At 35.4% G+C, this 15,391-nt stretch overlaps 2 protein-coding genes, 1 long non-coding RNA gene and 1 other non-coding gene across 4 annotated transcripts; 2 read left to right on the forward strand and 2 right to left on the reverse strand.

Moving 5' to 3' along the window:
- Positions 1 to 5,656: 5,656 nt before the first annotated feature.
- Positions 5,657 to 5,729, forward strand: TRNAK-CUU. The gene has a single exon. It is a non-coding gene; the product is annotated as a tRNA-Lys (tRNA).
- Positions 5,730 to 6,240: 511 nt separating this feature from the next.
- LOC113296990 (1-aminocyclopropane-1-carboxylate oxidase homolog 1-like) lies at positions 6,241 to 7,262 on the forward strand. Its single transcript, XM_026545396.1, has 3 exons — positions 6,241 to 6,407; positions 6,567 to 6,885; positions 7,002 to 7,262. Exons 1-3 carry the CDS (start codon positions 6,241 to 6,243, stop codon positions 7,260 to 7,262), a joined length of 747 nt encoding a protein of 248 aa, XP_026401181.1.
- Positions 7,263 to 8,196: 934 nt separating this feature from the next.
- On the reverse strand, positions 8,197 to 8,730 carry LOC113297068 (pentatricopeptide repeat-containing protein At4g18840-like). The gene has a single exon (XM_026545497.1). It carries the CDS (start codon positions 8,728 to 8,730, stop codon positions 8,197 to 8,199), a length of 534 nt encoding a protein of 177 aa, XP_026401282.1.
- Positions 8,731 to 13,380: 4,650 nt separating this feature from the next.
- LOC113328288 lies at positions 13,381 to 14,587 on the reverse strand. Its single transcript, XR_003349344.1, has 3 exons — positions 14,481 to 14,587; positions 14,214 to 14,263; positions 13,381 to 13,588 (listed from the first exon to the last, which is right to left on the reverse strand). It is a non-coding gene; the product is annotated as an uncharacterized LOC113328288 (long non-coding RNA).
- Between the last annotated feature and the right edge of the window lie 804 nt (positions 14,588 to 15,391).

Consider the following 15,391-nt stretch of genomic DNA (forward strand, 5'->3'; position numbering starts at 1 on the left):
AAATTTTCTAAAGTTCTTTTGTGGGTTAAATTATGTTTGGAAGGCGCATTTGGGGGTATATTTATGCTCAATACCACGACTTCCAAATACTTATATAAACTACCCCCAAATTTCCAATATACCAGAGCCGGGTATTATCTAATTAGCGAATTCCGAATGTGTCCCAAAGAATCTGTCGCACGTATGTCGCGGTTCAATGGCCGATATAAATCATGAAAGTACTTCATTTTACTATTTTGTTTCTCTCTTTTCAAATATTGGGCGAGTATCTCCTAATAGAAAGCTTCAAACCCTAGTTATTTTGGTGCAAATTGTGTTTGAAAGGCACATTTGGGGGTATATTTATGCTCAATACCACGACTTCCAAATACTTATATAAACTACCCCCAAATTTCCAATATACCAGAGCCGGGTATTATCTAATTAGCGAATTCCGAATGTGACCCAAAGAATTTGTCGCACGTATGTCGCGGTTCAATGGCCCATATAAATCATGAAAGTAATGCGTTTTACCATTCCGTTTCTCTGTCTTCAAATATTGGGCGAGTATCTCCCAATAGAAAGCTTCAAACCCTGGAGTAAAGGTTTTGTGGGTATATCTCTAGTAAACCCTCCCGAGATTATTACTCGGACACTAGGGCCACCTAGAGGTTTAAAGGCTTGTTGCACACGCTAACTGCAATCGCGATGCCTGCGACAGTGAGTTGGGATTTTTATTTTTTATTAGTTTTGCCCGAGGACTAGCAAAATATAAGTTTGGGGGTATTTGATAGACACATTTTTGTGCCTTTATTAGTTCTGAAAATATATATTGTTGGTGCTTATTTGTACTGATTTTGATATTTATTGTATTTTTTAGGTACATCAATAAAATGGGCTCTGGCGAAGAAAAGGACTTCCCATTAAAAAATTGCTCCCTTTTTTTAAGGAAAACAATACTCTTACTTGTTCAGTTTGACCTATTTTGCCTCCCTGGTTTGAGGACTAGGCATATTATTTATTAAGGCCTATCACTATAAGACAAAAATAGATATTTTGAAGTAAAATGGAAAATTCCTTATCCAACTATTTTATTTAACAGAGAAATTACTCCTGATTAATTAGTGTTAATTCGAGCGATTAGTTGATGTTTGATCTTGTTAACCTAGAAATCAACTAATCTTATACCATCATCAAAACACAAAAAAAGTTTGACTTTTTTTTTTTTGAAAAAACTCAACCCCTAATCGGTTGGTGTTCGTGCACTCGTAGACCAATTCTGGGTTTCGTTTTTTCAATTAACGTAGAAAATCCATAATCGTTCTTATTAATGTACACATAAACTGATTATTAGTTACGGATGTTATAAATACACACATAGATCGATTATATGATACTTTCAGAAACAAAATATTCATTAGGTAATTTAGGAAATTAGTGTATTTCAGAGGACAATTTAGTATGTGAATTCTTGAATCTCGCACATCAATACATCGTCAATGAACCTCCCAGCATGACGATACAACACCACGAATTCCTTGTGGTGAATGGACTTCTTTCCCCATTACGGATTAAACATATGCCATTAAATTGTTCCAGCTGCAGTTGAATGAATTATTCAATGTTGTATGCAAACATTAAACGATGAGATAGATATTAAAATATCGTATTACTCACTTTTTCAAGAGGAGAAGCTTGTGGATGATGGTCGTTCATCATTTTGCTAACTTTAACATACTCTCGTATTGCTCTTTTTATGTATCTGAATCGGTACATTAAGTCTCTCCACCTACGTTTTTTTGGATTCGTGGTGCGCTCATAATAGAACTCTTTGAATCTCTTCCAAAACACTGAATATAGTTTGTCGGGACATTCGTGGAAGGCGGGAATGGACGATTTCACGAGCTGCATATCTTCTTCCGGATCCCATTCTATTTTCTCGGCTCTATCTGAGTAGTGTGTAATATAGGAATGTCTCAAAGAGGTTGTCCTTATATAGATAAAGACTCAACGGCTATTTTTTTTCGAAATAAATTCACACAATCAGATTTTAGATTTGTCCACATAGACTGATTTTGGCCTTACAAAATCATTTATAATTTTCCTCGTCACAATCGGCTTATAATATTGCACCTGCAATCCGATTCTTGTCAAAAAAAGATACAGGAAAAATGTCAGTTTTCCTTACAAGAACCGGATTACATGTTCATCATAATATTGCACATGTAATCCGATTCTCCGTATTCATCGTCATTCCTCTAATAGTTTTAAGCGCCAAACAAATATTGTCACTAACACTGACAATGGCGATTGGTCAATTGACCATAGAAACTCTTACTTTTGGTGATGGTGCACAAATGACGAATAAACAAGCGTGTAGTGCACGTTCTAATGATGGAAGCTCCAAATAACTTCGAACAGGGGTTTTTACTTTTGAACAAGGGTTTTTACTTGAGATGCACGTGGATATTCTTCTATAACGTCGAGGATTAGTTGTAAGTTTGCACGAATAGAGCCTAGAAAATGGAATGAGATCCTAAAGAAGATATGCAGCTCGTGAAATCGTTCATTCCCGCCTGATTGATAATTTTTTTGTCTCCTGCTGAATTGGGAAGTTAGTTGTAATCGGTCACAAGCTACCTTTGGGAAGCAAGGTGTAACCGGTCACAAGCTACTTCGGGAAGCAAGGTGTAACGGGTCACAACCTACCTTGACATACCAACGCTTGGTGGGTTCCATCGATCTATGCTCTAACATTTGGAAATGTAGATGTAGAGTTGTTTAGTAATACAAAAACTCAACGCTAACATGGTCATTCGGCAATTAAGTTACTACATTGCACACCATCATTGAAGTACTTCTTCAGTGAATGACTGTTAAACCCTCAAAAGTGGCACTACTCCTGATGGGGTTCCAGTTTATTAGGTAGGATACCATAATCCATGTAACCCAGTAAAACTGATATCCCATAGTAACCGTGAAAATTGGGGCACACAGAAAAACACGAGAAAAATTGCTATAACATTGGGGTGGTACAAAAATATGCATTGTATTTGTGTTTCATCAGGGAAGGACCTATAGTAGTGATGAAGGGCTAACTAAGGCTCTAGCCCGTCCGTTATATTATAAGAATTATTTTTGAGTACATACATTTTGTAAGAAAATAAACAACAACCCATATCATATTAAGCCCATAAAAATATGTGTTATTCTGATCATTGCTTAACCGCAGTAGCCAGTAGAAAGCAAATTGATACGATATGTATATTAACTAATTTTTTTTAAATGAGTCAAAATAATGTATACTTAGCGGGAGTGATATTGCAAGTTTACTAAACCTTAGAGTCCAGTTACTTAGATTTAGAGTAATATTGCAAGTTTACTAAACCCTTTATTGTATTTGTGATGTATCTTATATTGAAAAGAATTAAAAAACAATCACAACAAATATATCCATTAAATAGATAAATATCTTGATCAAAAGAAGAAAAATAAACTCACCGGATTGGGGTATACCCAAACTAATTGGGACATATAAAAATTTAAGTAGACTTAGTTAAAAGGCTAAGGGGTGTCAAAACAGAGTAAAGTTACCTAACTGCCCTTGCCAACCTCAAATCAATTCATTTTGCTTCCTAACCTAATGTTCACTACTTTATTTTGTTGTTTGAATGTCAAATGAGATCAGAATGATCGAAATTTTTAATTTGCAGTTATACAGTTGTTGGAGTATCTCTTTATCTACCTTGACAACATATTTAATTTTAGCCGTCTTCTTGTTGAGATGAATATCGTGAAGACTTTTCATCTCTGAAAGTAACATTCACAGGGTCGTCATGGTATTCACCCCAAAACCTTGACGACTAGTTGACGATTATGATTAGTTGTCAGGTTATGAAAATCTGAATCATGCCGATAAATGACTGTCAAAACTGGTTTTTCCTGTGTTCAACTTTGTAATTAGTTGTCAAATTAGGTTTTCAAAACCTTGACGACTAGTTGATGGTCGTCACTTTGATGCATTTCTACCCTGACGATCAACAACTGCCAAAATCGAAAATATCCCGTGTCCATTTTTGCTATTGGTCGTCATGTTTGTGAAACTATATATAACTGTAACAACGTCTGGTAATAGTTAGTCGGCATGGTTGAAATAAATGCATCATGACAGCATTCGATTAACTATTAAAAGTCGTCATTTTGTTATTATACGAACATGACAACCATGCCTGGTCAGCATGTTGTTGCGCACTCGAGCATGACAACTTTTCATGACCTGAATTCTGAATCTCTGAATTCCTTCTGTCATTTGAAAAATTAAACCAACAAAAACTTGTTTTATTCCATTTTGAGAAGTGTTTCACTAGAATAATTCATTTTCGTTACAAAATTCTCGAAAATAATTTTTTTTCCAAACAATTTTTTTCTGACAAGATTCATAAGTTAAATGTAACAAAAACAATAATTAAAATATTTCTAACATTATTCTTAATTCACTGTACCTCCAATTAGTTTAACTAATTTAAATAATTCAATAGATATATGGATAAAGGGCTTTGGATTTTATTTTCAGATGACCATATTTTGCCTAATTCACTGTACCTCCAATTAGTTTGGGTATATCCAATCCGGCAAGTTAAAATAAGATAATTAATAAGGGGAAAGCCACTTTTACTACAGGGAAAGCTGGCTCGATTTAGGATATTTGACTTCTACTTAATATTGGGTGTGTTTGATAATAAGCTTTCCCCCGATCATTTTTTTCTTCTTTGGAGATTACGATCATCTCTGACAGCGAGATGATGAACTTGAAATTGTGATGGGGATAAGAATATTCGTTTACTACATTCCAAAATTGGTTTGTTGTTGATGTTCATCGTATTAAGGAAACTGAAGGGTTTCGTATCTTCTATTATCTTGTTCAGGATTAGACTTGAATTAGCTTTGTGTTCTCTCTCATTTTAAATTAAGCCTATATAAATCAGAATTTGTGTATCGATAATCATCTTCGTGATCGATGAATCACAGAGGTTTTGTTTCAAGGTGGGTGGATCACTTGCGCAGTGGTTTTATTACTCGTATTCTTATGTTCATCGGCTATCTGTAGTCTGTTTATCGACGTTTTTTGTTCGGTTAAATGGGTGTTCGTGTCTGTGATAGACAATCTCTCTTTTATAATGTAAGTCTGAATGGATCATGCGATGCAGTATTTGGTGGAAAAAAAACAAACAGTGTTTGGTGAACGGAATTAAGATTCAAGAACAACTCTGATACTGGAAACTAAAAACAACTCCAAATATCGGCCGATAGGGACTCTCTGCTTTAATAATCTCAGTATTTGGATGTTATTTAGGGTTTGTTAATACGTAATTAATAAAATAAAATTAGGGTTAAATGGAGGTGGATGTGCGGTATTATGGGAAGATTATAGGAAACTAAACTCTAAAGTTAATTTTTGATAGGGGGAAAGCTTATTTTAAATTCACCCAATGATGACCCCAAGTCAAATATCTTAGGCCGATGTCAGCTTTCCCTCTAGTAAAAATAGCTCCCCCTATTAGTTATCTAAAATAAAGGTATCCATTAATAGGTACACGAGGAATCAGGATCTTATTTGTGAGGAGTTGCGGATGATGGTTGTAGAATAGATCTAAAACAAATGCTTTCAGAACAACGAGCCCGTCTAGCTCAGTTGGTAGAGCGCAAGGCTCTTAACCTTGTGGTCGTGGGTTCGAGCCCCACGGTGGGCGCTTTATATTTTTCATTTTTCATTTTTCATTTTTTTTTTTCCATTTGATCCCTCTAGTCATGTGCGATATGTGCTTCTTCTTTCCAATCTCCGACAAAAATCCCATCCTTATAATCTTTTGCATCATCCCACTTAATAAGTGAGTGATGTGGAGTAGTAAAGGGAAATAAACGCGTGGGAAGACTAAACCCTAAACATCACCTATTGTGTCGCTAGGTCCATCAAAAGAAAAAGATCTTACAAAAAAAATTCATTTTAATCAGTTAGAATTGTCTTATATAACAAGCAACATAAATACCAGTCGAATGTTCGTTCGACCACTGGATGAGCTCACTGAAGAGTTAAATCATATTGAACTTGAAAATAGCAATTTTGAGATTCATGTGATTGATATGAAAAGCGTAGATCAAGATGACCATTGCCAACGCAAGGAAGTTATTGATGAAGTTCGACGTGCATCAGGGACTTGGGGTTTCTTCTGATTGGTGAATCATGGAATTCCTTTAACTGTAATGAGTGAGATTGTTAAAGGTATAAAAAGATTTCATGAGCAAGATACAGAGATTAAGAAAAAAATTTACTCAAGTGATTTGTATGTGTCAAAATATGCCAACTGGAGAGACAGTTTAAGATGTAACCTATTATCTCCTGATCCTCGAGAATTGCCAGACACTTGCAGGTAAAAAAAAATCTACACTTTACTAACAGTTAACTTCTAGTACTATATGTTGACTCATATATGGGATTAGAATCTTATCCTCTGTAATCAAATCCAATATTGTTCTTTACTACTGTTTTTGTTATTCGAAAGCTGATCTATCACCCATTTAAATTTCAGAGATATAATACTTGAGTATTGGAAGCATATTACGAAGTTGGCAAGTAAAGTTACTGGGTTGTTGTCGGAGGCTCTAGGATTAGAACAAGACCACCTTAAAATGATTTTTACTGATTTTTTGGAACTTAGTGGTCATTACTATCCAGCATGCCCTGAACCTGAACTAACCTTAGGGACAAGTAAGCATTCAGACCCGAGTTTCTTTACACTTCTTCTCCAAGATCATATCAGCGGACTACAAATTCTGCATCAGAATCAGTGGGTTACTGTAAAACCCATCCCGGGAACTGTAATAGTAAACATTGGAGATCTTCTTCAGGTACATAAACCTTTCTCACTCAGAAGCTAGAACTAATACGAATTAATTTATGTTCTGCATCCCTCATTATCTGCTGCATGATTGCCTAAGTAGACTTACCTTTCCATTTCAAACAGCTTATCAGCAATAACAAGTTCAAAAGCGCTGAACACAGGGTACTAGCCAATCGCAATGGACCAAGAGTATCAGTGGCATGTTTTCTGAATACAAAATCCAGTGACAACACAAAGATTTATGGTCCTTTGAAAGAGATACTATCAGAGGAGAATCCCCCTATTTACAAAAATATTATGATGAAAGAATACATTGAGCATTACGTTAAGAAAGGACTTGGCGGTGTTTCCGCCCTGGATCACTTTAAGTTGTCTAGTAATTAGTTGATACAGCCTATGGGTGTCTATGGTTTTGTTTCTTGGGGTTTGTTGTAAGTGTCTATGTTTGTTCAAGTGAAAGTTTAGTTTCTGTTATGCTATTATAAAGTAGTATTTTTCCTTTTCCAGAATCTAATGTACTATACTACGAAAATAGAATAGCAAAACCACCGATACAGTAGTCACCTTAAAAAATTTAGTAATTGCAGTTAACCTTCAAACAAGCATATAAATTAGGATAGGCTCAATTGGATGACCAGTAAACAGTTGGGATGAAAATCATGATACCTAGGCATTGAGGAAATGAAGAACTGTAAATGCAAAATGAAACCATATCCTAGCACCGAGTCTCATTTAGTTCACATACCTTCAAAGTGTGTCCATGTAACAATGTTATTTTGATAATTACTCCTTGTGCTTTGGATCACATCCTCGAACATACCATTGGGATTACCAAATTTCACTCCTTAGCAGAGCATCTCTCCGAAAAAGTTGAAGATAATGAGTCAACATCTGACATGGACCTAGATGAAATTAGATATTACAAGTCAGAAACTGAATCACTCTCAATCAGTTTTAGAGCCTCAACTGGACTCTTGAGGAACCATACATATTACAAGTTTCTGTTTATTTGGAACTTCTTACTTACCATTCTAGAATCATCAAACATGGACATTGTTTGATGTAAAGAAGTCCCTGCTAGTTATGACCGAAAGAAAGAGCTGAAGACCTTGACTAAAAACCCGTTGTCCTTGTTCAACTAGTCCCCCATGAGTGCAAGCGGAGAGAACAGCAATGAAGATGACATCATCTGGTTGTAGTCTTTCCACACACATCTCTTCGAAGAGAGCTAAAGCTTCTTTACACTGACCATTAAAGGCTAAGACTGCAACCATTGATGTCCATGTGATAATGCACTTCTTTCTCAGTTGATTGAACATTAAACTTGCACTTTCAAGATCACCACATTTTGCAAACATATCCTTAATGAAGTAGAAATTTCAATATCCCGCTTTTGAATATAAGACTTGATCCATTTTCGTTGTTCATGAGCACCTAGGTGAGTACAGGCAGAGAGAACACTCATAAGAGTAGTTTCGTCCGGCTTACATTCACCAGACATCAACATTCTATGAAGAACTTCCAATGCTTGATCAAATTTATGATTCTGAACAAAACTCGCAATCATTGCATTCCAAGTAATGACACTCTTAACTGGCACTGAATAGAAAAGGTTGTTCATTTCTCCAACATCACCAACTTTAGTGTATCCAGAAATCATAGCAGTACAAGAAACTACAGATTTCACCAGCATTTGATTAAAAATCAATCTTGCATTCTTCACCTCACCATTCCTCATATAACCAGATATCATAGCATTCCAAGCTACTTCATTATCAAGACCCAACCTTGCATTCTTCATCGCAGCATTCCAAGTTATCATCTCTTCAAACAACAACCTTGCCGACTCCATATCTCCTTTCTTGGCCAAACCACTTATAACCAAATTCCATGAAACAACATTTCTACTTAAACAACTCAATTGCCAACTTCATCTCACCATGATTCATATCAGCACAAACCATAGAGTTCCAAGAAACAACATCTCATTCAGCCATTTCTCCAAACACCTTGAATGCACTACCCACCCAAATCCAAATTTCACAACATGGTTATGTAACTCTCTCCCAATATCAACATCCTGATGAGATTGACGTGACTTAAAAAGAAATGTAAGTGTGAAATTATTAGGCGAGACCCTTATTGAATTATAAATAAAAAATGCATCTTTTTTATGGTTTTTCTGTAAGATACACTCAATCATTCTATTATGAACAAATACATTTGGAAAAAGAGAGTTATTGAATACTTGAATTGAATTTAGTAGAGAAACTTATAATTTTGGTACAATGAAATTGCTTTGTTGAAACCCATGAATCGAAATTCAGAGATGGGTTTGTTTCAATTCACTCATATTTCTACATTTTTGTAGAATTTGGAGTAATTTCTGTTCCATTCAGTTGCCAATTCAGACTATATATTGTTCCATGTAGCCAAGGTCAAAAATATGGAAGAAACAAGTCTTTCCCACAACCCTAGCTCTAACTAATGAAGACTCTCTTTCTACCGTTTGGGTCTCAAGTGACATGCCATTTGGTCTGGTGGTATGATTCACTGCCCTCCATTCCCATCCCCTATGATATGTCGCCACCTCTTACTGTCTTACCTGATGGAGCAAACAGGGGTCCATTATTATTTAATTGGGTCTTTCTTTTCTTTTTTGAGAACAATTTTTTTGGGTACCATGGTTTTTTTGACCATGGTTTTATTTTGAGTAAAGGTATTAGAAGTAATTTAAGATCACCCCATATCTAGTTATTTATTTAATACCTAATCTATTCTCTTAATTAATTTTAGGTTATGATTAGTGAATGATTAGTTAAAAACAATTAGTGAGATTCAATTAAAAGATGGGTTTATCATTAGTTGAGTAGAATTATTGAGAGAGTAGAGTTAGAGAAGATGAAGGATAAAAACATGGAAAATAATTTTTTTTCCAATTCACTAAGTTTGAGTATTCAAATGATGAAAACTCATCTGATTCTTCATCTCCATCCTCTCCTACAATATTTGTTAATCTTCAAAATGATCCGGGTTTGAACTGGATTTTGAACAGTTCGGTTACTTTATATGAAGAACAAGTAACCGAACTCATTTGAAGCTGTAGTTCGGTTGCCCCGTGAGATGAACAAGTAACCGAACTCATCTGAAAGTGTAGTTCGGTTACTTGTTCCAAACACGCAGGTTACCGAACTCTCTAATAATTTCTAGGAGTTACAGCGTTATGTTCGGTTGGTTCTCAACGAACCGAACTTTGGTGTACAAAGTTCGGTTGGTTCGCAAACTGCATGCACTTTTTATCTAACCGAACTTTACGTAATATAAGAGTATATAAGTTTACAAAGTTCGGTTCTTTCGCAAACTTGAACCTAACAACTAACCAACCGAACTCTGAGTTCGGGTTTTGCGATAAAATTGTGAAGTTACCGAACTTAACAAACAAACAAAAATGTGAAGTTCCAGCATCTATTGGCTAAGTTCGGTTACTTTGTAGTTTTAAAATTATTTGCGAACAAACCGAACTCTATTGGCTAAGTTCGGTTATTTTGGAACTCAACATAGTGGCCACAACAACACAGTTCGGTAAGACTGGATTTGTGTTTTTTTCGGTTCTAAGGGTGGAGTTCGGTTACTTTGTAATTTTAATTTTTTTTGCGAAACAACCGAACAGGGAGTTCGGTGACTTAGTTTTAAATCCAATAGAACCTAACAGTTCTTCGTGCTCTTCATTTTCAAGAAGTTCGGTTAGTAAACTAGGGTTTTTTGGAAAATCGACCTAACCGAACATGGTTCTGTAACTCCTATTAAAACCCTATTTTGATGATTTCTATTCGATTGAAGCAATCAAAATCAAATTAAAGCGAAGGGTTTGTTGGAAAATACCTCCGGAGTGGTCCCATGGCAGAATCAGGTTGCGGCTGGCGTCTTTTATACTCGATAAAATTATTATGTAACAGAACTTAATTGTGATTGCATTGATGTTGTTACATTTCTTAAATAGGCGGTGGTGGTGGGAGGAGGTGGTGGTAACCGGTGGTTGGTGGTGGTGATAATCGGAGGTGGTGGTGGTGGTAATCGGCGGTGGTGAGCGGTGGTGGTAATCGGTGGTTGGTGGTGGTGATAATCGGAGGTGGTGGTGGTGGTAATCGGCGGTGGTGGGTGGTGGTGGTGGGAGGAGGTGGTGGTTATATATATATATATATATAGATGGTTATTAGGTTGGTTTTAAATTAAATTAGGTTAAGGGTAGGTTAGTCATTTCAACGTTTTAGGACACCCCTTATCACTATAGAGAAGGTGGTCTAATAAAACCATGATCCCCTCAAAAAAACCATAGTCCCTAAAATATTATTCTTTTTTTATTAAGAAAGAGGAGTTACACCTTACACTCCTTGCGGGAAGTTGGGTTATATCCATTACAAGTAATAGGTGGGATGTCTGTGCTATGCACGGGCCCAGATATTTTGCGCAAAATAAGGATGTTTTGTTGTGGTATAATTTTTGGGATATAAAAGTGAAGTTTGGAACAAAAGAATAGGTGATTATAATAGCAAAATGGTAAAACTGATAATACTAAAAAAAGTTTGCAAAAATTATATCTAAAAATAATCAAATTTAACTCCAAAAAAATTCATTGTAGCTCTTCAAGCCTTGTTGTCTAATAAGATGACTATTCCCTAAAGATTATAGAACTGGCAAATTTAGTTTGTGAATCTCCAGCTGGATTAACCTTTCATGCCCTTGGATTTTCCGGGTAATTTGTTCAGTCAAACCTGCATGTTGTACCTATATTTTGTGCATCAATGCAGAGAAATTGGTTTTAACATTACTTGATATCCATTTTGGAGTTCCATCACATTCCTTACATTCATATTATTTTACTGATTTAACTGTCGGAATATATACTGCACCTTCCATGTTTTTTTTTCTTTTCACTGTTTAGGCATGCTTATTATTAGGCTTGATATACAAGTATTGTTACCCAAACACTGTTACCCAATTTATCATATATCCTTATTTCAAATAAAAATTAACTCAATTATTATCGTATGCCAACTTAGCCACATTTATCAAAGATAACCATGTCCTGAAGTACTTCGTCGGTTTTGCCTTTGAACACCTAAAACAGTTTAGGACTTGGTACCCAGAACTTATGTTTGTACGCGTATTGATCTGCATAAAAATTATAATCAAAAATTAAAATATTAGATTCGTAGTCATTGCACAAAAACTTAACTTATATGCCGTATGTGGGAGTCGAACCCACAACTACATGGCCTTCGGCCATGCGCTCTACCAATTGAGTTAAGATGGCAAGCAAGAAGTTACTATCAGACGTAATGAATGACATTTGTGCACTAATGATATTTGAACCCTAAACTAAAAAATATGTTTGACTAATGTGAAGGTTCTTGATGGTATATTGATATGCACCATCAGGAAAGGAACACAGAAAGATTTATGATCCCTATGGTTTTTCATATGTTTCGTTTTTGTTGTGAATCAATGTTTGTAATACGTAATATGTAAACTCACCTATTACCGCAAAGCTTATGCATATGACCGTGAGTTAAGATGGCAAGCAATAAGTTACTATCAGACGTAATGAATGACATTTGTGCACTAATGATATTTGAACCCTAAACTAAAAAATAAGTTTGACTAATGTGAAGGTGCTTGATGGTATATTGATATGCAACATCAGGAAAGGAACGCATAAAGATTTATGATCCCTATGGTTTTTCATATGTTTCGTTTTTGTTGTGAATCAATGCTTGTAATAAGTAATATGTAAACTCACCTATTACCGCAAAGCTTATGTATATGACCGACGAAATCCACTCCTCGGCCTACAAGATTTCCAAGATCGATTTAACCCTGCAACTACATATGTAAAGAACTATGGAATGTAAGACGTGTGTTTCATAGTTCTAGAACGGAACTATGTTAATCAGGAGTGAACATACCATTTGAACTCTGCGGTTTTCTCACAATGGATGTCATTGGCACTTCAACAGCTTCTTTATCTGAATACCTACAATGTTCCATATTTGTAACCACGGTAATCGTTTTTTTTTTTAATTTCTTTTTTATTGCAATAATTCTGAGAGGAAAGTAAAACCACATCTGGTAGATTTTACTGATCGTTAAAGCCAAAACTGAAACATGCAAGTATATAATTGGTCAGGCAAATATGCTGATCTGATCACGGCTGCACCAATGATAGCATTCTAAGTCGTATACCAAGCCTAAAGCAATGCCTCCAACAGATTAAGACTAAAACCATAATCAGTATCTGCTGCAGTGATCAGAATAAAATCGGCATAAAAACCGAAATAAGTAAATAACAAATGGTAGATCAACTATGATGTTACAACAGTCTACAAATTTACTTGCAGCTTCCGATGACCACAATTGTAAAATAGTGGTGCGTCAGTGCTTAACCACAACTTAAATTCTAGAGATTCTCATTTGGTTCTTACCATTCGTTCACGCCCTTTATTTGAAGTTTACATATAACATTGCCATGCCCTTATTTGGCTCGATCAAATCTTCGTGATGCAGGAGCGCTTAATCATTGTATCACTTCATAGATCCATTCATTAAGATCGCGTTATACCGTTTGTCTCACGTTCTTTATACATCTTCTTTCTCCACAACCCCCACGGTTGACACCCACTCTTAACAGCAAGCTACTTAGTATAGTCAAACTGAAAAACAATAAAAAATTTAATTAACCAATCTGGATTCCAGACTGAAGATGAAATACATGGTCCTCTCATTAAATATGTGTAACTAATACATCAATAAACTCCTTCTGAAGTTTGATTTCACTTATTAGTTATTAGGCACATTTTTATGCTTCAAAGGCGGTTGCCTGTTGATGCGATAGACAACTAAATAGATTTACAAAACTAAAAGGCCTTTTGATTAACAACGTATATATATGTTTTTCTATAAAAAAAAATGAGTGTAAAGTTTTGGGATGGCTGCTACTTTGAGTTGATAATAGAAGGCCTCAACATCCTCAATGATCTTAGAAATATCAGTGATCACAAAACTTTAGTTTAAAAATTGAATACAAATATTCAAATATAAAAAATTTCATTAATTCGTTTTTACAATATCTGCATTAAAAAAAACAAATCAAACTATAGAAAAAATATTTAATCAAATTATCGAAAACAAAAAAGTTGTTAAGAATACGAAGATATAAAATTACCCAATTATTATTTCTAATAGCTACCTCACATATTTCTGCATAAAAACAAATCAAAAGATGTTGAATATCCTTCATAGGAACATGAGATAAATGAAGATCAGGTAAAGGTTTACCAATAAAAGACTGGATTTATTTGTTTATCAAGAGCTATGGAGACTCGTGTCTACAAAATATACAAAAAGTGTTAGGGGTCCATTGATTCAGGAAAAAAAAAGAGAAAAAGGTTTAGATTTTATGGTAGGATTGGATCTACAAAAGAAAACCAATGTAAAATTCATTAGAAAAACAAATGAATCTGAAAAACTAAACAAAATATAATGAATCATGAAGAACCGACGACCAAAAAAGAGAGAACCCTAGATTGTAATTGGAAAATATACCTGCAGGAGTCTTTCTTTCCAAAAACACAAATTATATTGAGAAGAATGGTGAGGGGAAGAAAGAGCGAGGGAGAGAAAGGAGATCGCAAAAGAGAAAATAGGGCTTGGAAAACGTTAGATCTTGAGAAAATAAAGGAGCAGTAGGGTGAACAATATGCAAGTTTGGCAGTGTGGAAAAACGAAAGTTTCCTATTGGTCAAAATATCTTCCGGCGGGGCCAGAAGCTCTAAGAAGAGAGCTTGATTCAAATTTTTACCACAACAGAGGAAAATCACCTGAAATCATATTATTAAAGGAGATAGAAATGTTGGGGTTGTATCAATCCAAATTTCTTACAGAGTCTTGATTTTGAGTAGCTGAAGTGTCTGCTCCTCTATTGGCTAACGTGTCAGCCACTTGATTTCCTTCTCGATATATATGGGAGATGTGCACATCATGAATTTTTTGGAGAAGTTTGTGAATGTCTTCAATTAGTTGATACAGATGCCAAGGATATGTTGCCTCGACCGTATGAGTTGTGAGCCACCTGACAAGTGTTGAAGAATCCATTTGCAGATGTAAATGGCTAATATGCATGTTAACCATTTCTTTCAGACCAAAATAACATGTCTTTGATTCCATCACTATTGCCACAGAGATTCTGAGAGGAATAGATGATGAAATGATGTGATTTCCACGTTGGTTCCTTAGAATGTTTCTTGCTCCTGCGAACCCCGGTTTACCTGACAACCCTCTTGCAACCCCGTCAGTGTTCAGTTTCAGCCATGGATCGTCTGGAGGTTTCCATATGACAGAAATAGTGTGATAAGGTTGTTGTCTATCAATGTTTCGCACCGGAGCTTGTCCTACGATAGTTGAAGTCGTGTGAGTCGATGAGAATTGATATTCCCAGAACATGCCAAGGATCATAT

The sequence above is a fragment of the Papaver somniferum genome, chromosome 1, assembly GCF_003573695.1.
Source record: "Papaver somniferum cultivar HN1 chromosome 1, ASM357369v1, whole genome shotgun sequence".
Classification (NCBI taxonomy): domain Eukaryota; kingdom Viridiplantae; phylum Streptophyta; class Magnoliopsida; order Ranunculales; family Papaveraceae; genus Papaver; species Papaver somniferum.